General features: G+C 40.6%; 2 protein-coding genes across 2 annotated transcripts in view; one reads left to right on the forward strand and one right to left on the reverse strand.

Moving 5' to 3' along the window:
• The first annotated feature begins 73 nt into the window (after positions 1–73).
• On the forward strand, positions 74–8277 carry FAM162A (family with sequence similarity 162 member A). The gene is made up of 5 exons (XM_059838150.1): positions 74–233; positions 1271–1390; positions 3610–3718; positions 6857–6965; positions 8012–8277. The coding sequence occupies exons 1-5, from the start codon at positions 218–220 to the stop codon at positions 8096–8098; spliced, it is 441 nt and encodes a 146-aa protein (XP_059694133.1). The 5' UTR covers positions 74–217; the 3' UTR covers positions 8099–8277.
• Positions 8278–12667: 4390 nt separating this feature from the next.
• Positions 12668–25631, reverse strand: part of KPNA1 (karyopherin subunit alpha 1) — a 50336-nt gene continuing 37372 nt past the window's right edge. The window contains exons 12-14 of the mRNA XM_059838149.1: positions 17285–17412; positions 16357–16535; positions 12668–15414 (exon numbers count right to left, since the gene is read on the reverse strand). Coding sequence (XP_059694132.1) covers positions 15227–15414; positions 16357–16535; positions 17285–17412 — 495 coding nt within the window. The 3' untranslated portion in view covers positions 12668–15226. The remainder of the gene's footprint in view (positions 15415–16356; positions 16536–17284; positions 17413–25631) is intronic.

The raw sequence follows: 25631 nt of genomic DNA on the forward strand, positions 1-25631 counted from the left end.
CCGGCGCAGCGGCCCCCAGTCGGGCATCTCCACCGGCGGCGGCCTCGCGGCCCCTTCGCCTACCGCGGCCGCTGCGAGACCTCCGGCCGCCCCCAGCGGAGGCGGTGCCGGCCCCGGCGGCCCCGAGCGCCCCGCGGCGCGGCTCCCTCCAATCGCGGGCCCGGGGCGGGGCCCAGCGGTGACATTGAGCGGCGCCCGGCAGGGCCGAGGCAGCGCCATGTGGGGCCGCGCCGGTGAGTGAGGGAGTGAGTGAGGGAGGGAGGGAGGCGGGGAGTGACCGAGCCCCGCGGCCGGGTCGGGGCTGCCGCCGCTTCGCCTCCTCCCCGGGAGCCCCGGCGGCCGGGCCCGGAGCGCGGAGGGGGCGGCCCCGGCCGGCGCTGCGGCGGGAGCGAAGCCAAGCGTGAGGGGCCGTGTCTGATGGACTGGCGTCCAGAGCAGTGACGGGAGTGGGGCTGTGCCCCGGGTTCTCTAAAGAGTTTGAAAAGGGGCCGGTTTCGTTGGGGGTGTCGCCTGTAAATGTAAATGATTGTTTTTTTCAGAGCGGGAGTGTATTATTCCTCGAAAGTAAAGAGCCTTAGGAGAGACATCTTCCGACAGTATAACAACAAACTAAAAAATGAACTTATTTTATATTTTAGAAGTGCCCTTTTTGCCTTTCTGAGATAGTTTGGTGGGCTGGGTTTTTTTTTTCCCCGAACTTTTTTATAATATTAATTAATGCATTCGAAGCGCCTTCTTTGAAGTATGTGTTTGTATATAAGGTGCCCTGGCCTTTTCTAATGCGCTACAAAGTAGTTACCTCTCAGTGCTAAATAGTCTGCCTTTTTGACCTGACTCTCTCAATGCTCTTGGGATGTGACAAGGTTGGTAGAATGCTTGCGTGCAGTCCTTGAAACAGCACCATCCAAAGTGTATCTAAAGCATATGTATAGATTAGTTCCCGGAAATTGTAATGTGGTTTAGAAATTGCTGGCAGGACATTATCTTGCGCTTTTTTCCCCCTAAATTAATTTAATTGCATTCACATTTTTCTACATTAGATTACTGAGCAAGCTCAAGGCATACCTTATAAACAAGCTTTACTTTCTTTGGTAGGCTGTTACAACTAAATCTGGTACTTCTTGCCTTCATTTGTACCTGTTGGCTTTCTTTCTTTTTTTCCTCTTGTGTTAAAAAAAACCGCGAAATGCTTCCATTGCAAAGCTAGTTCCCACTTTCTACTGCTCTGAGTTAAATTTGGCCTCTTTGCTTCCTCCGCCTTCTCTTCCAGATAGAGCTGTTAAACTGCTGGGAAGAAATATTCCCTCAGTTCTGAGGATGACCGAGGGAGTGGACCCGAAGATAAGCAGAAGGCTGTGCGTTAAACCCCCGCAAGACCTTCAGACAAAGAGTAAGAGTCTTTGATAAAATCATGGAATGTTTTATGCCATGGAATACTTGCATATCCATGCTGCAATCATCTGAACAGGAATTTGGCTGACACAGGTGGTCATATCCCTGATTTTGTGAGAGTTCTGGTCCCTAGACTGAAAAATGGAGCACTAAATTTGGTGAAGTCTTGTTCTCTAACAAAAAGCTAGGGATCAATGTTTCCACTTGTGAAGGTGACACAGCATTCACTTTGTAGCAGATCACCAGAGCCTTATCTAGTGCACACTCCTACACTGAGGCTCCTAGAACTGGCTCCTGAACTGCCTGTTCAGCCCCACTGTAAACTGTTCATGTTTAGGAATGTTGTGTGAGCTAATAGACTTTTGCAGTTTTTCGGAGTGCAGCCAGCTCCAGCTGTTCCAAAAACTGAACATGCCCTGCAGGGACGAGTCTGAATTGTTCATTTTTAAGGATGGAGCTGGTCAGGTAAAGCTCAGGCCATGAAACATTTTTTCACTATATATGGGACAGTTTCTGTGCTCCCTGTATCACAGGTTCCTTATGGCACATCCATGCAGGAGAAAAGGAGCACACAGATGTGAAGCATTTGGCAGGACTCTGTGCTAAAAACATGGATCAGCTGTACTGGGTAGGACAAAAGGTCCTAAAAGTGTGATGTCTCCAGCAGGGGCCAGTAAAGGAAGTCTCTTACGTTTTTGTGAAGTGGGAATGGTGACGTACAGCAAGAACCTAAGGAAGAGAATAGGGAGAGGATTCCTCTATACCACTGCCCCAGAGGTGGCATCTTGGTGTTTAATAGTCCTCACTGGATGTTTTTTTCCCTGACAAATTTGCCCAGTTTCCTGGAACTGGATGTATTTTTAGCATCCACATTCTCTAAGAATGTGGATGCTAAAATTCCCTAAGAATTCTTCCCTAAGAATTTCTTCTCAAAGAAGAAATTCCTCAGCTACAGTCTTGTGTTTGTTTTCTAACCCAATGTGCACTTTTTTATAATCTGATTTTCTTTTATTCAGTATCCCTTCCAAACCAAGACCTCATTATAATCCACACTCCCAATGTCTCTTGTAATGCTCTGCTGGGCTGAAGAGAGCTTCAGTCACTGCTTTTCCAGGCCATAGGGTCTCAGTCTGTGACACAGTTTCTGACATGGTGACCATTCCATACCTGTGGCTGTCTTTGCCAGGGTTCTCTGTGCTTGTTCTATTTCAGCTCCTTCTAAGTCTTTCCCATACCTTTCAAAAAGCTGGAGTCACAGTGTTACACAGAGGCACAGTAATGCTGTTGTGTTGGTCTGAGTTCCTGGTCATTGACAGTTCTGCTGTTTTCCTTTCTGTCACTTGCCAAAACCACTGTGGCACCCCAAGGCCTTGCTCAGGCCGAGGTAATGATTTATAAGTGAGGGCAGAGTCTGTCACTTGTGTGTGAACTGGAATTGCTTCCTCTTTAAGGACAAGGGAGTTCCCAGGCCAATTCATTGACTCTGGGTTCTAAAGCCCTGTGGCATTTTGGGCTCAGCCCTCTTAAAATTTTATGGTTTTGAATAACCTGGTGTTGTCAGCAAACTGCATCCACCCCACTTCCTAGATAATTCATGAGGGAGAACATGGCCATACAGGATACTGCCTATTGTTTAAAAGGAAGAAGCTGCCTATCTTTGAACTTTGTTTCTTAGATTTTAATGGTATGTTATATATTAAAAACTTCCCCTGTTAAATTATGAGTATTTTGTTTGTGGCATTAGAAAGACTGACCTGAAAATTATGTGTCCAATATTTGCCTATGGTCATCTGTTTATGTATAACTTCAGATAAAATCTTACACTGCCTGAAAAAGTTAACATTCTGTGATGCTATACTGGCTTTTATTGTTATTGTGCAGCATCTTGACTTTTCCGTAGCTGTTCCACTTGATTTCTTGTTCTTTTTAACCTTATTTAAATGAAACAGAAAAACAGTACCTTAGGAACTTTAGATGCTGGAGCAGCTTCTTCATATTTAGACTGCAGATACAGAGGTTTTGAGAAGGATTTGGCTTTCCATACATGGCTTCAGTTTCATCCATATTCACGTTTGTTAATCTGTGATACAGTTTTCATTCTCTAACCACCTCTAGCAATCATATTTAGAGTTCTGCATTGCTCACCCTAACTGGTTTTGTTACAGCTCTCTGACTTTTGTTGTTTTGTCTTTGTGTGTTTTGTTGGGGATTTTTTAGGTCGTTCTGCTTCAGGAGTGCCTGGATACAGGCCTACACTCTGGGAGAGAAGGTTTTTGTTGTGGGCAGGCAATTTCAAAAAGCCAGAGGATATTCCAGAGACTGTCTCGTAAGTGTCGCTTTTGAAACTGTAACAGAGGCTTTGTCTATGCAGAAATAAGTTACTTGCATGCAACTCCTTTCTAAAAAGGAATGGGTTTGCACTGCTGAAAAACCTTACCCTGCTGTGTTTGGTGTATCATCCTTGTAGATGAAATGACCTCAGCAATTCTCTTGTGCTAAGATAATGTATCCCTCTTGATGTTTTTCTCCTTTTTTTGCAAAGGGCTGAACAGCATTTATCGGTTGTTTCATTAGAAAACCGTTTCACATCAGTTCATTTATACTCTTCTCTCACAATCAGAAAGCTTTTATCAAGCATTAGTGTGAGCTTTTTCTAGTGTTTTTCATTATATGTCAGTCTCTTGTGGTGGGAAACTTTCATATACAGCTATAAAATAACTGAAACTCATTTAAGTATTTATTAATGAATACCTAAAGGGCATGGGCCAACTTCCTTTCCTGTTGGAATTTAAACTAACAAACAGTGTTAAGGCTCCCTAATTACATATAGTCAAAATTTCCCTCTTGCTGCTGAGTCCAAATGCCAAAAGCTTTGTCCCGTGTGAAAAGTAGAAAATAAAACTGGATGTTCTGGTTTGCACACCAAAAATAAATATTAAACTTTTCAACAATAGACAACTATTAGTTTAAAAAACATTCCTAGTGGAAGTATAGTTATCTTTTAAAACATGCTCAAAATGCTTTTAAATACATGTATTTATTTAAATTAAAAAGAAACAGTAAATCTTGCACTTCTTGAGTAAGAAAATGATGTAGCTGCCCTCTTACATATTTTCTGTTTGTTTGTATGCACCACGTGGGAATTGAAAATCCACCCCTGTATTTAAATGTATCATAATGAATGAATTTTGTTTAAAGTGGAATCCTTCCATTTTGTATTGAATCACTCTTCTTAAAACTACATTTGAAATACACATACTGGAGTAAATTATTAAAACTTACTATCACTTCATATATTTTTGCATACCAAACACTTGTTATGAGTGTTTTTAAGAAAACAGAGTTAGCAGAGTGATTGATTTCAGTAGTTTATTGAAAGGACAAACCAACTTCTGATAAAAGCTGACCATTTCTGCAAGTGCATAGGGAATTATTTTTATTTAGACAAATAATTCAGCCAAATCTGAGAAGACAATTGAGAACTACAAAAGCACAAAAACTTGTTTTCCTGTTCTGAGATTAATTAATTAATTAATCTGAGATTAATTATGTGTTGTAAGGGCTTGTGCTATAACTCAGTAATCTTGTAAAATGTGTTGAAGCAACCCATTTATTAAACAAATGTTAAACTTAGCCACTGAACTGATTTAAAATGCAAGTTGTGTTTAGATATCTACCTTTTGCTCTTGTAAATTCTTAACACATCTAAGGTATTTCCAAAATTAACTAGCAAACTTTTTAAAATCCTACTGCTGTGCATTTCAGCTTAATTGCAGCCTGCACTCAAGGCTTTCACTGCCGATTATTAGCAGAAGCAAATAACCTGGATGCTAAAATTAACCATTAGTTTCATTGTAGATGGATGTGTTTGTTCCCTATGATCAGAAATCTTGTACTCAAATCAATGCTCTGACAAAAACAAGAACAAAACTTCTCAGCTCTCAGGTCCTGTGTGATTTACCACGCTGAACTACCATGGATCCTGAAGTACCTTTTTTTTCCTTCCAAATGTAAGGGTCAAAATGTAATAACAGATTCTATATAATTTCCCAGTTCCATTAAATCCATTCTCCACATTAGTTTTGGGGTATAATTAACCTAGTTTGATGCATTTATTCTGTTCATTACACAGTGTTGGGTGCTTCTCCAGTCTTGTGGAATTTTGTCATGTGCCAAATATAATCAGTGAGAGTATCAGCCCTCCTTGAGAAGGGAGTTATCTGCCCTAAATTCTGCAAGAAGAGTTAAATATTCAGGGTGTAGGTCTTTGGTTATTATGGAAAGCACTTCTAAAAAGCATTAATGCTTCACTGGCCCTTCTTGCATTGTTCTCTCTAACACAGACTGAAAAGCTGCTGTAACCAAGATGCCATTTGGGTAGAATGATCTTCAGCGTTAACTCAAGAAAATATGATCTTTTGCTTTGACTCTCTACACAGCTGGAAGGTGTCAATAACTGCTACTCTTCTGGTGGAAGACTTCTTGTTTTTCAAAGATAACAGCAGAGTAGGCAACACGTTTCCCAAAAGGATGGTATAGCTACTGGTGTGGCTAGCTAAGCCCCCTAAAAGAAAAAATAAATTTAAAAAAAAAATATTAGAGTTCCTCTGTCCAGAGCTGATGTAGGAAAGCTTACAATCCTCCACGCCTCCTTAGTTTCTCAGGGAAGCATTCACTTTAGGACTATTTACTCCAGCAGGAGTGGGGACCACTGGTCTTTTACTAAGTCCTGTTCAGAATTTCTGAATGCTGCATTCAGCAGCCTGTGTGTCACGTATTGCACTTTCAAGTCCTGTAGCAGTGGAAGCACCTTGCTGGGAAATAAGACTGCTTGATAAACTACTGTGAAGTTGAGGCAGAAGAAATGGCAAAGCTGTGCTAATGCTTCCTGCTGCCCAATGAACTCTCAACTGTTAAAACACCATATTTTGGGTTTTACCAGACTTCTGCTATTGAGAGAAAAATGCATGTTTTACTATGTTAAATACATCACAATTATTATACAGATGAGTTCTCCCTGACTTTGCAGATATTGGAAGGTGGTAGTGAGCACAGAGGGAGCTGACAGTAAGAAAAATACAGTATTGGTTAAATCATTCCTCTCTTTTCCCTGTTCTTTTCACAATGAACAAACACACTTAAATCCTGCAGCCTTCCTCCTTTGTATTGCAGTCAAGTGGTCTGCAAAGGCAGTATTTTACCAATAGAAAAAGCTAAGTTTAAAAAATTGGGCTTGTTTCCAGCTTTGAAAGGAATGCCTCTGTTACATGCCTCTGTTACCACCTGTCTCCCAAGGTACTTAGAGATCATCCTTTTCTGTTGTAGAACTTTTTTGTGCAAAGAGCCAAGTGCTGTTAGCATTCCACAAAACTACCAAGACTGCACACTAGGAGAAATTAAATAGTTAGCCAAGTGAATTATTTGGGTCTCTGATAATGAGTGTGTTCTTTTATTCTTTCTTGAGGCTTGAGACAGTGAGAGCAGCAAAGACCACCCTGCGTATAAAGTTCAGCTATGTCATGATTGCCTTGACAATAGTGGGATGCATTGCCATGGTGATCAGAGGGAAGCAGGTAAGCACAGAATTTGGGCTGATGAGGGCAAATAAACCTTCATTTGAACTTCTTAGTTCCTCTAGGATTTTTTGTACTGTCTTGCTTTAGGGGTTTGGGGGTTTTTGTTTGTTTTGGGGTTTTTTGTCATTTTATCACTGAACAAAATTTTAACAAGTCCTCCTGGTTCCCCAGAAGTGACCCTCATTGACTAATTCTCATCAGAAAAGGATGATGTCACCATTAAGATGCTTCCTTTAAACAAAAACCCCTGAGCTTAAAGCGTCTGCGTGGCAGAAGAACCTTATTTGTTATGCTGCCTCTCTTCTGATGACACTGTTCAGGTCTGGTTTCTATGGACTACTGTGTTCTAGAGAAACCTTACAAGTAGTGACAGTCTTAACTCCAGCACTGTGAGCTACTGAGTGTCACCTGATGTTTTGTATCAGAATTTGTCTATTACAATGCACTCTGAAATGAAACAGTGGAAGGATTTTTCCTGGCTTTAACAGCAGAGATCAAACACTGATGATTCCCAGAGCATTTCCCTCTGTACTGGAGAAGTATGAATGCAAGTACCAGGAAGAGAGGACAGCTACTTTGGAATCCTTGTTTTCAAAGCAGCTGGAATTATTTATGTTTCCTGAGATGAGCTCAGTTGGCCAGAGAACAGTGCTAATAACGCCAAGGTTGTAAGTTTGATTCCCCAGTGAGCCATTCAGTGAAGAGTTGGAATTGATGATCCATGTGGTCCCTTCCATCTCAAAATATTCTGTTTAACTTTTGATTTGTTTCTCTGTTTCATGAAAATCATATCAGTATTAAATACTGACCAGAAGCACAGAATGTATCTGCTAGTGCCTTGAAAAAAAGGGTTTAATTTATTCCCAGAGAAGTAATTACTTTTAGCCAAAATAATCTCTGAATATTTACTTTAACCCTCTTGTCTTCCTGGCATTAAAGCTGACAGAACTGTGCCTTGGTAAGGATAGGTCAGGTAAGTTATTGATTCAAGTTTCAACTCTGTGGTCCTTCAGGTGATAACTGATGATCTTATTACATTGTAGGGTATGAAAAGACATGAATCTCTTACGAACATAAACCTGGAGAAGAAAGCCAAGTTGAGAGCAGAAGGTGCATCTGCTAAACCATAGAGGAGGAAATGAAGAGATCAAGGACTGGGGTAGAAAAGCAAAGTCTCTTTCAGCACTGACAGGAGGATGTCATCACATCTTTCCTGTATGTTAGTTCTGTACACCCATGTCCAAGAAAGAAAGAGTATGCTGTCCCGTAGTCAATAAAACCAGAAATATCTATTTGCTTTTCCTTATAACTGCCCCTTTCTTCCAAACTCTTTTCTTCATGGTTAGTGGGACAGTGGATAAGCAATGTAATTGCTTCCCACGTGCTGTGCACCAGGGCATCTTTTAAAGTACTGCAGGACCTGTACCTGCATTCTCAGTACCAATCCCCTGCAGGAAGTCTCATGTTCTTTCTTACTTACCACTTACAGAAAGGTAACTGTAACACAAAAGAAAGGTCCCTTTGGTTTCCACTTGCACAAACAAAATACCTTCACTAGCCAGCCATCCACTATCACTGACTTTTTCAGGTTTCCTCAGCAAGAATGGAACTGTATTTTTTCTGTATTGGTACTGACTACTTCAAATAATCCACGTGTTCCTCTTTGTGCAAGACAGAACAATTATTAAGTGAGCCCTTGAACCAAAAGTTACTGTCTAACCTGCATTAACATCAGCAAAATGATCCTAAGGTATTAGAAAGCCTAATTCCTTGGTCTAGGGCCTGTTTTCTGTCTGCATTTGTTTAAGTGAGGGATAACTTCTTGTGAAGAACTGCCTGTCTTCAAGAAAAGGAGGAAGGAGATGAAAAGTGAAATAGCATTCCAGAGAACCACAGTGTTGCAGCTGATACCTAAGAGTGATTCCAGCAGAGCTGGCAGTGAGATGAGGAAACGGAGATGATTGTTTCGAGGAATACTGAACAACTGCTTCAATCTCTACTGTCAGATTTACTATTTAGAGACACATGAGTATGACAAAGTCCATCAGGCATCCTTGCTCTCTGCTAATAAGCTCTTTATGAATCTCATTTAGATTTATATGTATTTTGCTCTTTTAAATTGTTGTCTGTGCGTTCATCCTACTAGGCCCACCTAGAGATCACCTGCCTCAAGAGTGCTATTTCTGGCATTGAGCCCAGTCACACTATTCATGTTGAAGAGCCCACAGCAACCAAGGGAAGTATTTTCCTTCCTCCTTTACGTTCATCTGGAAGGAAATGTAGATTACTGCCCAGCACTGCCCTGCTGACTGGTCCTGGGGACTCCAAAACCAAGAGAGACATATCAGCTTAACAAAATTAGTTTGTGAACTTTCTCAGAGTGAGAGGGAGATTATTTTTATTGCACCCCTAAAAATTAGCAGTATTGCCAAACAATTAAAAGCCCTACAAAAATGCAGGGTAAATCTTCACTAGCTGCTGTAGTTCCATCTATGAATTGCATTTCTGTGTACCACAGTGAGATGTAACCCATCAGAAAAGCTGTGTAGTCAATTCCATGACAGAAGTCACAACCGTCAGGTGATACAATGACCTGTCATCAGATTCTCTGGATGGAAATTATCATAAGTACATTGTCAATCAACCAGAGCAGGATTGCACAGATTTGTCCACTTAATGAGCACTGAATGCAAGCCATATTTAATTTCACTGCAGGTATGCAAACAGATTTTCCATGACAATTCTGGTACTTTGCCACACCAGCCTGCACACAGATGAGAACCAAAACAAAATCTTGCCCAATTACATGCCTGTGGTCATGTATGTACTAAATGACACCAAAAAAGAGAATGTGCATTTCAGGTTTCCTTGTGATTTATGCTTGATGATGGCAAACCTTAAAATTGTGCATCTCAAAAATATCACCCTTTCAACACACCTGAGTGTACTTTGTGAACAGAATTGGCAGGTACCTCTCCTAGTTTTGGAAACAAAACTATTGGACTCATCCAGCTGGTAAAGTACTTCAAATAAAAATATGCAAAACACTACTCCAAAAGCAACACTTCAGAGCAGCAACAGTAACCAGTTTTTCATTTTACTTAACTTCTATAAGCTTTATGCCATTTACACAAAAACTGAAGTCTGGTCCAATGGTTTGACAAAAGCTCCACATATCCTTCTGTCATCCTGGTATCTCCACCATTTCAAAATCTGGCAAAAAGACTCTGTATCACTGCCCAACTTTGTGTTTTCTTTCAGCTTCTGCATAGGCTAAAGTCTCAAACCAAAGCCCAAGACAATGGGCTTTTTGTGGTCTCCAGCTTGCTCCCAACCACTGTACTGTTTTCTTTGCAAGTAGCTGGGTACTAGAAAATGATGCAAATCTTTCTCAGCGAGGCAGTGAAAGGAACCACCTCTTTCCTGCTGTGATGGCTTCCAAGAAGCACTTCTGAACAGGGACAGTGGTTACCAAACCAGCACACATTTCTGGCCAAAGCAGCCAGTCCAGCTGCTGGGAGAAATGAACACCCCTCAGATCAGTGACAGCTCATAGCTTCAGCCCAACACCTTTCAACAGTGCACGATGGAAGGAACATACTAAGCCTGAAATGGTACCTCATTTTCTTTCTCTCCTTGGGCTTGGTCTGTAACACCATTCCCATTTATCCAGAAGAGTCCAGTTTATCAATCCTATACCATGTGCCTTAATTGCTGTACCTGGTCCAGAGGCAACTGAAGCTTCCTAATGCAGCGATCACCTGACAACTCCAACACTGCATCAGTGGAATGTGCAGGAGCCACAGCAGGACACGGCCATAGCAGTTCACAAAGAAAAAGAAGTCTTGCTGACTTTTCTACTAAGACTCAGGCACCTGAAGTCTTTCTCAGGTCTAAAATGGGCATGGGAGAGTACCAATGGTGTGTTGTGCCAATTTCCAGAAGCAAAAAAAAAAAAAAAAAATCATACTGGAAGAGATGGGGATTTACTTTAGGCTGACTTAGAGATCAAAGTGCACAGAGGTAAGACAGCTGTTCTGGAAGTCCCCAGAGAAGCAGAGATGTTTATTCTCAGGAGCACTGTCACACGTAGGACCATGTGGTGCAATCTAGTTCTTCAATAGTCTTGAGTGCTGACAGTAAAAAAAAAAAAAAATAAAAAAAGCAGGTCCAAGAACACGTAGGTCCATGGTCATTGCCTAATGTTAGAAGAAGGGAGGAAGGCAAAGGGTCTTCAACCACCTGTGTTTGGTTGCACCAAGGAACAAACAGGAATTTAGGAACAGGCTGGAGTCTCCAGGCAGCAGTTCCCTCAAATGACTGTGAAACACCTTCTCAGAAGCCCCAGGTGCTGGCCCTGGCTTTAGTTACTCAGCTTTGTAACCTGCTCCATCATCCTTTGTACCGTCCTGAATCCAAGAAACTGACCTTGCCTGCCATGTTCCAATGGAAACATGGCAGGCAAGAAAGAATGATGGCTCCTGTTTGCTGCCCAAACAGAACCACAACTTTAATGGCATTACAGATCTGTGTGCTGGAAGGCTAGATAGCAATTCCAGGTAGTCCTGCATCTTCCTTTCTCTAACACCCAGTTTAAAACAGACATTGTTAAAATCTCAGAGCAGTGCTTCCACCTCATTCCTGATGTTTCAAAAAAAATGCAATAAATTCTCATTACCAGCCTGTGGGGCATTTGGGAGACGCTTAGATCAGATCTCCACAAGCAGACAGAAACCAATGCGTGTATTTTAATTTTGAAGAAAATATGAGACATTTTTCTAGCATTACATGCTGCCTGACAGAGCTAAGAGAAGAACACAAGAACTCCAACAATTCCCTCACCTACCCTCTACATGAGACCATGCTGCCTCTTATTTAGACACAAAACAACAACAGATCATTCAAAACACAGCATGACCTTCACAAAAGTGGCAGCTAGAGGCATTCTTTGAGATGGTCCCTATCTGAGCACATCCTTCAGGAAAGCAGAGAATACGGGTTTCAATGCTTCTAGCAGGGGACACAGCCAACAGAACTGTGTTAGGAAGCAGTGTTCAAGAAATATGATATAATGATCCTCATACTTTCACTGGCACTTTTCTCCAAAACAGAGTCCTTCATCTGTGGCCTGACTGTTACTTATTAGACGGGTAATGTTACAATACATGTTTGGCTCTGTTAAAATGCAAGTAGTTTACTTGCACTTGGCTTACCAAGTAATTCTGGTCAGTCTGTATCAGCAAGCTTTTCCTTTTAAAATTCACAATTCTGATCTCCATTCTGTACCCATTTGATGTGCAGCCTTTGTTAGAAGTAAATTTTCTTTTCAACCTATTAATAAGGCTAAGTAAAGCAACGCCAAGAACTGGTTGCTGGAAGATCCTGATGGAAATACACTCAATTAAGCACCATTTAAAATTACATTGAGACCTATGAGTTAGCCGCATTTTAATCCATTTAATGTGTGCCATGTTGATTCTTGTATTGGTGTGGTTTTCACTCAAAATATTATGCAGTACCAGTCAAATGCCTTACACAGTCTAAGTATTTAGGACAACAATATTACCTGTGTCAACCAGGCCTGTCACTTCAAATAAACATACCAAGTTTAAGTTTTATACTTATCTGCTCTGAATTCACATATCCACGGCAAAAGTAACAAATACTGGCCAGGCTCCTTACACAGGAAGGCACACCAGTCAGCTTAAACGGACTCTTTTTTAATTCACTCATTTAGAGGCAATTGTCATTACTTTCTTGGGGGGCAGGGGAGGGAAACGCCAATGCACCACATTGTTTTCACTAGCCTGGAAGAGAAAACACTTATATATATAGATATATAGGTATGTATATATATACACACACTTTATGCATGTGTGTATATATATGTGTGTGTGTATATTTGTATATATACACGCTAGTGTATATATACACAGAATATACATATATGAATATACAGAATATATGCACACACACTTTGCTCAGATTTGTTTACAAAATATGTAGCATTTTTATACCATCCAATAAGAGGTACATGGTTTTAAACAAATCTTATAGAAATGACATGTTATTGGAAATTTACACGTAAAAAAATCCAGCACAAAAAAATCCAAAAGCTAAAACAAGATTTTGCTACTAATCAGTGCTTCTATCACCCTTCAAGAAAAGAGAAACACAGTTATTTATATGTGATGTAAAGGCAACATTGAGGGGTTTTTTTGCTTTTTTAAATTAACCACCAAATTTAACCCCCTAAAATTACAAAGAATTGAAGTCCATTTACAGATCAAGTGCAGTAAACTATATGTTCCTTCAGCACAAAGCAGCACTAGAGAAAATAACTGGGAGAGGGAAAGTGGAGGCCAACTGGCTTAGCTAGGGAGGCAGCAGGTGGCTTCTGCAGTGGCCACACAGGTCAGAGTCTCCATCCTGAAGCAGAGACAGAAGACTTTATTTAAATAATGGTCACACAGAGCTGATGTTCAGGCCTTTGCCTAGCTTCTTTCAGCAGTATGACAAGTGACTTATGTGTGTTTATAACTCTGTATCCAATGGGCTGGTTTTGCTTTTGCAGTGGCTTATCACTGAGAGGAGTCATGAGGATCTTGAAGACAGTTCTGCCACAAACATTTACCACAGGTACGTGACGCTGCAGTTGCCAGTGGCGATTCTGAAATGTTTACACTGGACAAATGTGTGTTCCAAGCATCCAAAATGGCTTGAAAGAACATAGCCTGATGCAGGGGGGAGCGGACGGCCTAGGGGAATCCATTGCATTCTCCAAAATGGAACTGCCACTTTCAATCAGGCAGCATCTCCCCAGATGTGTGAAGTTTGGTGCCAGTGTCAGCTGAACTCAGTGAGGAGTGGCTGGCCTTTGCATCAGAGGTCTGTGATCCAAGCAGGTTGCAGAGCCAAGAACATGCTGCTAGCAGAAGGGCAGTCTCCAGCTGCGTGCAGCAGCTGCCATGCAGTCAACGATGCCTTACAGATGTCACCTGGAGGAACCATGAGTTCCATGCTAATTCACCTGAAGTCTCACCAACAGCAAAAGGGAAAAGTGAAATGAGAAGGCCAGGTGGATCCAGATGTAATAGTACTATCCTGTGAATGTAGTGTCATTTTAGTTAAATAAGGGCCTTGGCCAGGAGGACTAAATTCCATCAGGTGAGCTGGAGAGGAAGCTCTTGTCTCGTGAAAATGAAAAGGAGATCTAACACTCCTTGTGCCAAGTTTTACAAATTACCAATTCTGTATTCAGAAGTTAACTTTTCAGAAGACAAATCTGTTCAAGTCACACTGTGTAAAAATGTAAAGAGGCAGACAGGAACTTTTCAGCCATAACTAGAATACCAGGGACCAGACTCTGGAGCATGGAGCCAGAAAGGGCTTGATCTTTAAGGAAGGCCCAGCTGGATCATACTGTGCTGGCAAGCAGAAGTGGGGGCAGTTTCTCCATTCTAGAAGCTGTTTTGGAAAGTCATTTCTGGGGAGGTGTTAAGAGTAACCTATTCACAGGTTCTTTTGTGGATGGAGAGGAAAAACTGTAAAGGTATACAAATCTCCAGTTGTCTGCAATCCAACTTGGGAGCTCAGTGTTGAGACGGGATGGGGCCAGATGTGTTCAGTATTCCTAAGAACCACAAAACATGTCCATTGCAGCCTGTTGTTGCAGGGGACAGAGAACTTACTCCATTGTTTGTAACATGTTCCTCATGCCAATAACCCCAGCTGGCACATACAGCAAAGTAGATAGAACGTGTGTGAAGGTTTAACACATCTCTCACAGCCGTCCAAAGAGGCATCCAGGGGAGAACATAAGGGATGAATTCAGCTACGTTCTCAGAAAAGCTGAATGTCTCCCTGGACTGCAGGCACACTCTGCAGGAAATACAAGAGAAAGGCAGCCTTCTCTTGGATGCCAGGAGTAGGGGGGCCAAGTGGAGGAGGGATTACTTTCCTGTAATAGGAACAGGGAATATTTCAAAGTATAGAAAGGTGCCTCAACTCCACGAAGATGACAGTGGAGAGATTCAGAATCTAGAGGAGAAGGGTGATTCTGGCGACCCCTTGCCAAGGAGGGGGCATCCTGCCACGGAGAGCCAAAAGTTTTCCAGACGTATGTAAGAGCATGTGCACAAGGCAAGCGAATGAGCGCAAACAGGGTTATGGAAAACAGTGAGAGAATCACTCCACGGGTGGCTTGTGGCTCGACAACAGGATTGGCTAGGTAGAGGAGCACACAGCACAGGGGCACCTCAAAGCTGGAAGCCTTCCATGGGAGCCTCACACTGCTGGAAGATGTATTGTTGCTGGTTGATATCCACTTGTGGGGCAATGCTGCTGTCTTCGTCTTCTGTTCCAAAGTAGTGCTCAATGAGATCAAAGGCCTTCTGATAAATCTCTTGATTCTCATGGCTCTGCAGGAATTCAATCTTGTCCAGGCCTGCAGAGAAAAGCAGTACATAAAAGTTACAGCTCAGTCAAAGGATATGACCACGATAATTTTCAGTCTTTCATTATTCTCTCCCACCTTCTGAAAGAACAGGCTCCTCTATGGAGACCTGCATCCAACTCGTACTCTCCAGAACCAAGGAAAGCCAGTTTGAGCTACAAAGATCTCTGTAACTGTGTTATGTGTTTCGTACCTTCTGTCTGCCTTTACCCTTTCACTCAAAAATTAAATCAACAAGCTTGAATGGGTAAAGAACAAGGCCTCAAACTCTAAGACTTTTTCTGAAGAGACTTTTTGACCGTGTTTCCTAAAAGCATGTTTACAGTGCTTTCTTTATGAAGACTGTGACTAGAGAATCACCTACGTGTAAGCTGAAATAAACTTCTGATAATCATCTAGTCTAACCTGCAGCCCATCCCAGCAGTACTAACCAACACCAGATAAAACTTGATGTGTCTGGACAAGTATTCCAAACTTCCAAGGATGGAGACTCCATTTCCTAACCTGTATAATATATATGTACACAATGCAGTTAAACTCAGACAACCAGTTTTTGGGCAGGCTTTAAAGCACATGGGCAAACTCGAACCTTGAAGTCAGATACAAAGAAAAATAATACAGCAGGGAATGATGCTATAATGAAATCCAAATGTTAGCCATTCTAGTAAATCTCTACTGCTGGGTATTGTAGTGGTTTTCTTGTTAACACCTTTTATTCTGTATGAATCGAGAAAAGAAGATCTGCACATTCTGTCTCCAATCCATACACAGACAAAGATAATGTAAAAGATAGAGTACACTGGAGACTTATCAAAGAACAGATCATTTTCAGTAACAGTGAAAAGGGAACTAACAGAACTGGGCCTGCTGAGACTCCAATGAGTTTGTGAGCATTTCAGTATCCCCTGATTTCCCCAGGTGTTTTGCTCATACCATACGCTTCTTCAATAAGAGCGCAGTAAGGATTAATGCCACTGCCGCTGCGTTTGGATTCCTGCTCTCCAAGCCTCAGGATGTTCTCCAGCCCATTCAGAGCTACTTGCACAATCTTGGAGTCCATTACTGTAAGGAGGTCACAGAGTGGTTTGATGCATCCCAGTTCTACTAAATACCTGAAAAATATCACATGGAACCCAGTAAAGTGTCTGCAAAATTATAATTGGTTTAGCCATTTAAGCACTTAGTATGAAGGTCAAAAAAATCAAAACAATCAGATAAAGTATCAACTTGACTGGAAAAATTAGAGAAATTAAAGACATCTATTTCTATCTAGTCAATTCTGCTGAAACAATGAAAATAACTTTAAAATCCTTTCTCTGTCTCACTCTCTCCATATAGCTCTGAAATAATAATTTATTTTTTGTACCATAAACTATGTTTCTATAACAGTAACTTCTAAATATTTTCTATAAAGAGCAATTATATTAATTTAACATGCTTGTTAAGTCTTTATTTTTATTTTATACAAAACTGCATATAAGCATAATGTACTGGTATAAGCAAAACAGGAAAAACAATGCATGTGATGCCAATGTCCAAAGGGCTGAGATATTCCTCTCCAGACTGTTACTACACTTTGTTATAGTCTACACCCCTCAGAAGTTAGTTTAAAACCTGCATTTAGGTTTTTTTCACATAAGACAAATGGTTTAATTATGTAAATAAGTATTGTAGCTGAAATACTTTTATGATTTCTCCCTGAAGGAACGAAAGGCTCATTCATAACAAGGACAAGGTCTCTCTGGATACAGCACTGAAAGCACAGTGAAAGCTTTTTCAGTTTCTAGGCAGATAGTTTGTTTTCTTGCACAAACACTAACTCAGTCTCTTACTGCATTGAAAGATTTAAACCATTTCGTACTTGATCTGTTCGGCAGAGCCTCCTGATGTTGCATTTGTGATTGCCCAAGCAGCTTCCTTCCTTGTCCGAAACTCAGCCGTTTGCAAAATATTTATAAGAGCTGGGAAGATATGGGCGTCTATGACTGTCTGCAAAAACAAATGACATGGCAGGGTCATAATAAAAATTAGAAATAACTTCTTTGTCCTGAGTTAGTTAATGTCCATGCCCAGCATAACACATTAAACAATGAAATGTCACTTTATCAAACACCAAAACCGATAAAGTTTTCAGCTTTACATTCAAAACCTACTAAGGTTTTGAATGTAAAGCTGTGGTCTGTTCTTATTCTAAATTCATTCAAAAACACATTCAGACTCCAGTGACTGCCATATCTAATGAGTTACTTAATCATACGATGACAGCAAAAGAATGCCATAGTTCCCTTCTTTTTCCAGGTAGTAAACCTCCCAGATATTAAGTCAGTAAACCATTAAGTCATTAAGATCCCCTAACTTCATAGGCCTGTGTGCCATAATCCATTTCCAGTGTGCAAGACAACAGAGCAAAGTTGTTCATGTAAGAACTGCTCAAAACAAGCAACAACCTGATGAAAAGACAAAGCACTGATGGTTTGGAAGTAGGGTTCTCTCCTTGGCTCAACAAAGTGATAGAAGCCAAATGAACATTTGGGCAGCAACTTAAAGTTTCTGGTAACTCCTTCTGAAAACAGCCTTTTGCAATAAGATGAAAATTAAACCAGTTTTGTTACATACCTATGACAAGGATTTGAAACACGTTGATAAGGATCATTCAAACAAGCAAGATCTCAGGATTACTTTTTTAATCTACCACTTTACAAGCATAAATCATCACAGAACTAACAAAGGGAAACCCAAAGAAAAACAAAGAGATCCTTCGCACAGAGCTCTGTAGAAGTAAACATATTATATACAGCAAAAAGCTACAGTCAATTCATAGTGTGAATGGCTAACCTGGTAAAAATAAAACAATTGTTTGATATTTCCTTTATCCTTCCTGTTTGTCTGGGCATCCACACTGTCTCTGCTTTGTAAATCCATACAGCTTCTCAGTTGTACCAACAGGCCCACGAACACTGTCCCCTATTCCAAAGAATCCACACTTCTGATACAGCAATCTGGGGTCCCCAAGGGAAACTGTTATCTCCACCGTGTTGTGGTGGAGATAATGCTGTGTTGTACTACATTTGTACATTGCTAAGAATATTTGAAAAAGTATCCTTAACTGAAATTTTAGAACATGACTGCTGAAAGTGATAGGTCATAAAACAGGAGCCAGCTATTTTAAAAAAATCAAAAAAGATAAAAGGAAGTATCTTAAAAAGAGATGCATTTTGCCCCCTCACACATTTTACTGCACAAAAAACCCAAATAATTTGTGAAATTATCACTGTAGGGTATTTGGAATATGAGAGCATCTACTTCATTAAGGTTATCAGATCAAGGACCTTTCCAGCTCAAAGGCAGATACAAATAACAGGAAAGTAATAAATAAAACACACAGTGACACAAACCCGACAGACAAGGGATAAGGAAACAATCACAAAGAAGAAAAGGTTCCAGTCACTAATTAATAGGTCATTAAGAAACTACAGGCAGAGAGCCAGCCTGGACTTTATAGCTGATGACAAGGACAAGTGCAACTGTGCAAAACTTAATAACAAATCTTTTCTTAACTATTTTACCACGTAACCACTCTCTCTGTCCCACCTGAGCACTGTAAAGGTTAGGTGCTAGCAACTGAGCACGACTCACTTTGGGCCAGGAATTGGACCAGACCTCAGGAGAACCCCTTGTGTCTTTGGGGCCAGCAGCTACATTGGGTGGGGGTGTCTCAGCAACAAAACAGGCCATGAAATCGGGTCCCATAAAACATTTGGGGTCAGCAGCTGGTGCCAGGTCTTGGATGAAAGGGTCACCTGCAACTGGAACAGGTGAAGATCTCAGCATCAACCACTGGGGCAGGATCACAGCCCATGGGGCCCATGTGCCTGGATGCCAGCTACTAGAGGGACTGGAGCAAAGTTTAATGAAGATCCCAGCACCTCAGCTGCAAAGGAACTGCAGGTCACAGAACCCATTTGCCTGGGCACCTGCCATGTGTTGTGGGGGAATTTATGTTATTCCCAAAAGCAGTGGTGGCTATGGAAGACCACAGTGTACTTAGACTGGTGGCAAACTGCCTGGGCAGCAATTGGGAGGTCCAGGATCCAGGCATGGACAGAGGGTTTGTGCTGATATTCAATGGGTCTGCAAGCGTGGGGATGCCCAAGACAAACATGTTCATTGGTTTGCCAGTGAGAATCCAGCTGAACCAGCCAGTGAGCAGAACCCAAGCATGGTGAGTCAAGAAAGCTCCTGATGCAGCCATGGACAGCAGCTGAGCAGAGAACCAACACTGGTACTTGAGATATGTGTGACTGTGCACCTAGAGTGTGAGAGTGTGTTTTCACCAGTGAATTCCAGTTCTCATCAGATGGAGAGGAGAAAGGGGACTTGTCAGTCTACACTTTGCTTTATGTGAGTCCAGAGAATTCTATACAAGGGTTGTTGAGGCAGAAGCCCTAAGAAGAACAATGTGTTCCAGGATGTCAAGCACTGCCTACTGAAAGATCTTGATATGGATCTAGGATAGGGATATTTGAGGGCATTAGGATTTTACTATTGTGGCAAAAAACAAGTCAAAAAAATCTCATTATCACTTCTTAAATCCTCTCCCCAAAACAATCCTTTTACAGGAGATTCATTTCCTTAGAAACTGTATTCTCAAAACCAACTTCTATAATAAATACTGAAATCAGAGTATGTTACATGATATTGTGTAACTACATCAGCACACCTTATCTGACAGGCAGTAACTAACACTTGAGTCTTCTTACTGCCAAAAGAAAAAAAGTTACCCTAAAAGGTTTCAACTTAAAACTTGTAAAATAGTAAGACAATTCCAAAATAAAGGGAACTAGCAACAAGAGGGCAATTAAGTGGGAGAAACACAAAAGATTGTTACTGTTTTTCTTCAGGCTCAATCATCTTTGAACTCTTTGCTTCAGTGCTTGAATGCTTCAGTTTAGTGGGTAAAATTACTCTTTTTAAGAGTGGAGAAATACACACTTGAACCTTCTCAGAAAGAACTGAATCCCGATCTCACATCTCTTGGCTGAGTGCTCTTACTTCTATTTCTATTGCATAAAAGGCTATGGGGACCTTGTTTCATTTCTGCTCTACAATGAAATTGGCTATCTTTACCCAAACAGAACAAGTTAAAGCACCACAATGAATCACAGCCTCTCATAAGGCATTTCTCTGAAAGAGACTGACTCAAGAGAGATGATTACCAGTCAGTAATGTTTTATGTTTTCTCTGCCTGACAGGCAACGTAAGTGTTGCCATCTCACCCTAGCATAAGTCTGAGTGAAAGGTTCTCAACTCTCCCTCTGTAACACGGCAAAGCTTTTCCACTAGCACCCTCTCAAACAGTTGAAACTCTCAGAGCTCAGGTTTAAGAAAAAAAACACATTAACTAGGTGAGAAAATGGTCTGCTTTAACCTTAATATCTTCACAAAATTTCAAGTCTAGTTAAGCTCAGCAAGGGAGGAAACAAAGTACCAATACAGAGTAAGCGCTAGGCAGCATCTATATTTACCCTATGACTCGCAGCCTGCCCACAGGAGTTACTCTTGAAAGCACTCTAGAATGCCTAAGGATTCCCATCTCTGTAATATTTTATGTGGGAACAACAGTTACTGTGGAAACACATCATGTTTCCCTTTCAGGTAAACTTATTTTAAGTGATAAAACAGTAAATGCTAAAACATTGATTAAGTGAGGTGGTTTTTTGTTGGTTTTTTTTGGTTTCTTTTTAACAAAAGCAAGCCTCAGGCAGAGCAAAGCCCTAAAGAACTGTGGCAGGATGAGGCACTTAAAATTTCTAAGGACTTAGACTGGCTTAATTCAAATTACTTTACTTTTTTAGCATTCCAATAATGTGTGTGCCTGATATGGAAGTCTGTTTAAGACTAAAGAAATGTAGCATATAGAAAATGCTCAAGGTAAGTATAGCTTTCAAACAAAAGGAACAGAGTTTAGGGATTCCAGTTCAACGAGAATTTGAAAAACATGAGAGAAAAAGGTTTTAGGCTGCCACTACTAGGCACAGAGGTGCTATCTACAAAATGCTTTAGAAATCTCTTTTTTGCACAATAGGCAATCCAAAGCCCATCCTTTAATACATTAAAACTAACACTGAAGTTTTTGCCCAGCTGCATCCATTGGTATTTGCTGGAACTGAACCCCATCTGGAGTTGTAATCATAAGTCTTACGGAAAACCAAAACTGAATCTTAACTGAAACTGAATTTTAATTGAAACATGAACTTTCAGACTTCATTTCTAATGCTCAGTACTTCATCAGACCTGACCCTCACCTATAAAGTGTCAACTTTTTTATGTTTGGCTTGGGGTGTGTATGTTGTTTTGGTTTGGGGCAGTTTTTTTAATAGTTGGTATCCCAGCGGTGTAGTTCCCCAGGAGAGTTGTCTGTCTCTTGGAAACACTGGACCTGTCTTATTTTAAGCAAGTTTCTTCACTTCACAGGATTGGATTTTTAAAGAGTGAAGCTAGACTACAAAAATTAATTTTTCATCACACCTGCATGGATATTTAATCTAAATATGTTGTTAGTTGTTGTTAGGGAGGTTTTCAGCCACAGTATATTAAATTCATATTTTGAGCCCAGCGAGAATCTGCTTCTTCCCCTTTGGGCTCCCACACCTAAATCACTTTTGATATGCAAACACACACATTTACTGTGCATGTGCTGGCACCACACGTCTACATATCATTCATCACATAAATGTGAAAGCAAACACAGTCTTAGACTGTGATATTTTTTTCCTGCTCCTGCAACCTCTCACATTACCTTTAACAAATCAAAATTACAGGCACTGTATAATTGGCAGCTGCAAATACAGCCCTACTGCTATGATCTCCCCTCCTGGCTGGAAATTTTAATTCATAGAAGCTTTTCACTGACTTCTTTTCCAGTTACCTTGTTTATTTATTCAATTTACAACTGTTTCATGAATAACTTAGCAAATATTTGTAAGCTGAAACTACTTGACACTATGGCATGGGTACAAGAACACTGCCTTCCTAGAGAGAGAGAGAAAGCACTTCAGATCTCAGTTCTAATGAACCTTTATGTTGTTGACACAGACAACTAAGCGTATCCTCCAAACTGTGTACGAAGCAAACTTCTAGCCAGTTTACGCAAGGCTGTTATTGCCATCAGGAAGAACCTACAGTATAATGAGCAGCACCTTGTTGAGCTCTCTCCTGATTTTGAGCTCAGACAATCCTAAAAAAACCAAAACAAAGAAAGAAATAACCAAACAGACCAACCAGCCTCCCAAAGGCAGTAACACACCACTGACTGCTGTGGTTTTCAGCCACAATAAAGAAATTAAAGGTATTCTAGCTCTGCTGCCCTCAATGTGGTATAAGGTATGCAGAAGTCTGAAAGCAGATTTTGTACTTAAACACAAAGTCAAACCAAGTAAGAGATTAATCTTTGACTTTCACTAGTCTGCAAACTAATATGACCTTGTCAGCAATGCTGTATTTTGCTCTTAATGAATATACTTTTTAAAGTTCTACTACCACAAACAGAATGTTAAGATTCTTAGGTTACTTATGCAACCTATAACATAAACTAAACACACTTTATATTTAAGGTAACTTGATGCCTGTATAAACCACAGCTCTGCGTGAATCATCTAACTTCTTTTCCACATTCCCAGCACTGCTTTTGGAGTGGTCCCCAGTGGTCCTTTTGGAGAAGAGCCTCTGACAAATCTGAGCTTGTCACTTTCACCACATTTTGTAAAAATGCATTTCATTCCAGAGTTTTTAAAACTGACACACAATATATCATTTACTACGTTTGCCCATGTCACTCTTCTGCAAGGTTAAGAAATTCTAGAGGAGGAAAAATATGGCACAGATCCTGTGGCTACCATGCCTACCCATACTCAAACTTCCAGATGTTCTCGTGAAAATTTAAGGTATGTTAGAAAAGAAGCGAGAAGTTTCTTAACCTGTCAAGAGCAGAGAACTCCTATGATGTCTTCACTGTCAGACATGGAAGATTGTGTCTGATGTACTGCCCTCCATAGCTTTTCAACGAGTTGCGGAGTTAAGACACAGAACATTTTCTGAGGTATGTGACAGCCTTTCATACCCTTCAGAAGGGTCGACAGTCAGGATTAAGCTTCAGTTGTGCAGTTCTCCTTCTGACTCCCAGGAAGATGTAGTTCCCCTTCTCCCTGACTGGGGAAGCTATCCACTGAAGTACAGCATAGCTGTATACAAACTAGGAAATTAACAAACAAAAACTATACTTAGTGACAATCACGACTGCATCAGGATATACACATCCACCCCAAACCTTCAAAGCACAGAAATAAAGAGGGGAAAGACTGCTGCATTCCACCACACTTTTCTGTTGCCTAGGCACTGCTGATAACACACTCTGAAAGGCTTTCACTTCCACCTTTGGTGGGGAAAAAACCCCAAAACTCCTGTGCTTTAGTAAGAGCCATCAAAGAAAGTTCAGCACGCACTTTCACACATTTCATGCATGTTAATTTACATTGACTTAACGCTAGAAAGAGTTTACTTTTTGTGTTGGAGTGCAAATCTAATAGTGACAGGCTGCTGCCTTATCTTTTAGAAATGGCAGTGAAAGCCTTTGGAGTGTGCCACCAAACAGCATCGTAGGCAGTATGAAAGTGGAGATGAATATAAAAGTCCTTCCCTCTGACTTTATATTTCTATACTTTACAGTGGGTGGATGGAGGGAGTGTAACCCAATGCAATCTTAGACAACACTAAATATAGTTCTGTCTGTTAATACTGGTTAGGTAAAATAGCTGTTAGATTCATCAAAATATTTTCATGTCTTCGTGGTGTGCAGAAGGGATGGCTAGATTATGGCTTGAGCACTACCCAAAGTTTCATAGCATTTTAACATTCCATCTGTTCTGAAGCAACAATCCACTAGTTAGATCAGCTGGTAACTTGCAAAAATGTGGGTTACTATGCCAGGCAGACATGAAAAAAATTATCACATGCTGAAATCATTGTCTGATTTCCGGCTAAAGACTGTGCATGTTCAAAATCCAGTGAACATCACAGAGAGCGGAACAGATCTGCTCCAGTTTATGACCTCTAGTAGTAACTATTGAGCAATTTACAGGGACCGGGAAGAAAGTAAAGTAAAAAATTTCATTTAGAGCTGCATCTAATATCTTAGAATTCCTTCTGTAAGGAAGACCAGTTCTCAAGAAGTAATGTTTTAATTCATCACAATGTGAAATTCATGTAGAGAAAGAAAAAAAAACCTACCTCAACTCACAGATGAAACAGGTTCACCCATGAACCTAATTAAATCAAGTATTCAACCCAGATGGGAATTATCCTTCATCATCACAGCAATTAAAAACAGACTACACTTATATTCTCCATTTTAGCATATGACCATCTTCAAGAAACATTTTACCAAATAGCATTTTTAAACTTCAGAAATCCTTTTTTTTAAAGTGCTTTTCAGCTCAAATGTTTACAATGATTTTGCCATTAAATAGGAGTTGTCTGATGTAATACCTCAAAGACATTTTCTAAGAAATTCAGATTTATCAGCTCTGGTGCTGAAAGAAAGCTTCCTCACACCTTGTATCTCACACAACGTTCTCTAGGTCGAGACTAGAAACTAAAGAATCAAGGGTCTTTCTGGAACTGGTTACATGTCTGTGATGGTACTTTCCTTTCAACATAAGGTGATCATTGCAATCACATCTGCAATTGCCAATTTTACTTCCAAGAAACACTGACGTTGAGCTCTTCAATCAAGCATGCTGTAAGCATTCTCCACTGTGCTTTACTTCACAGCTTTTTCTAATAAGCCACTTTCTGCAGTTCCAAAAATCAAGGCCTCATGATGGAGACGATTTGCAGTTATGTCATCATTACCAGGATAGTTATATCCCACTCACAATCAGAAACACTGGTTTTTAATTTAATTTTTGTAACTGTCAGTATAGGATACGCACTTAGAGCAGTCATTTTTTCACTACAAAGCAAGCGTGAGCTTGGAGTCTGAAGGCAGATCAATTACTCTGAATGGGGCCTGAGGGACACTTAAATTAAATACAGCTTTCACTTTTGAGAAAATGCTTCTTAGATTTTTAACCTGGACCTGCATAACACATCGACACACTTCCAACCTTGTCTGTGACATTTCCTAAGGCAGCTACTTTTAAACTGGATTT

This window comes from Haemorhous mexicanus, chromosome 2 (genome assembly GCF_027477595.1).
Source record: "Haemorhous mexicanus isolate bHaeMex1 chromosome 2, bHaeMex1.pri, whole genome shotgun sequence".
In the NCBI taxonomy this organism is placed as follows: Eukaryota; Metazoa; Chordata; class Aves; order Passeriformes; family Fringillidae; genus Haemorhous; species Haemorhous mexicanus.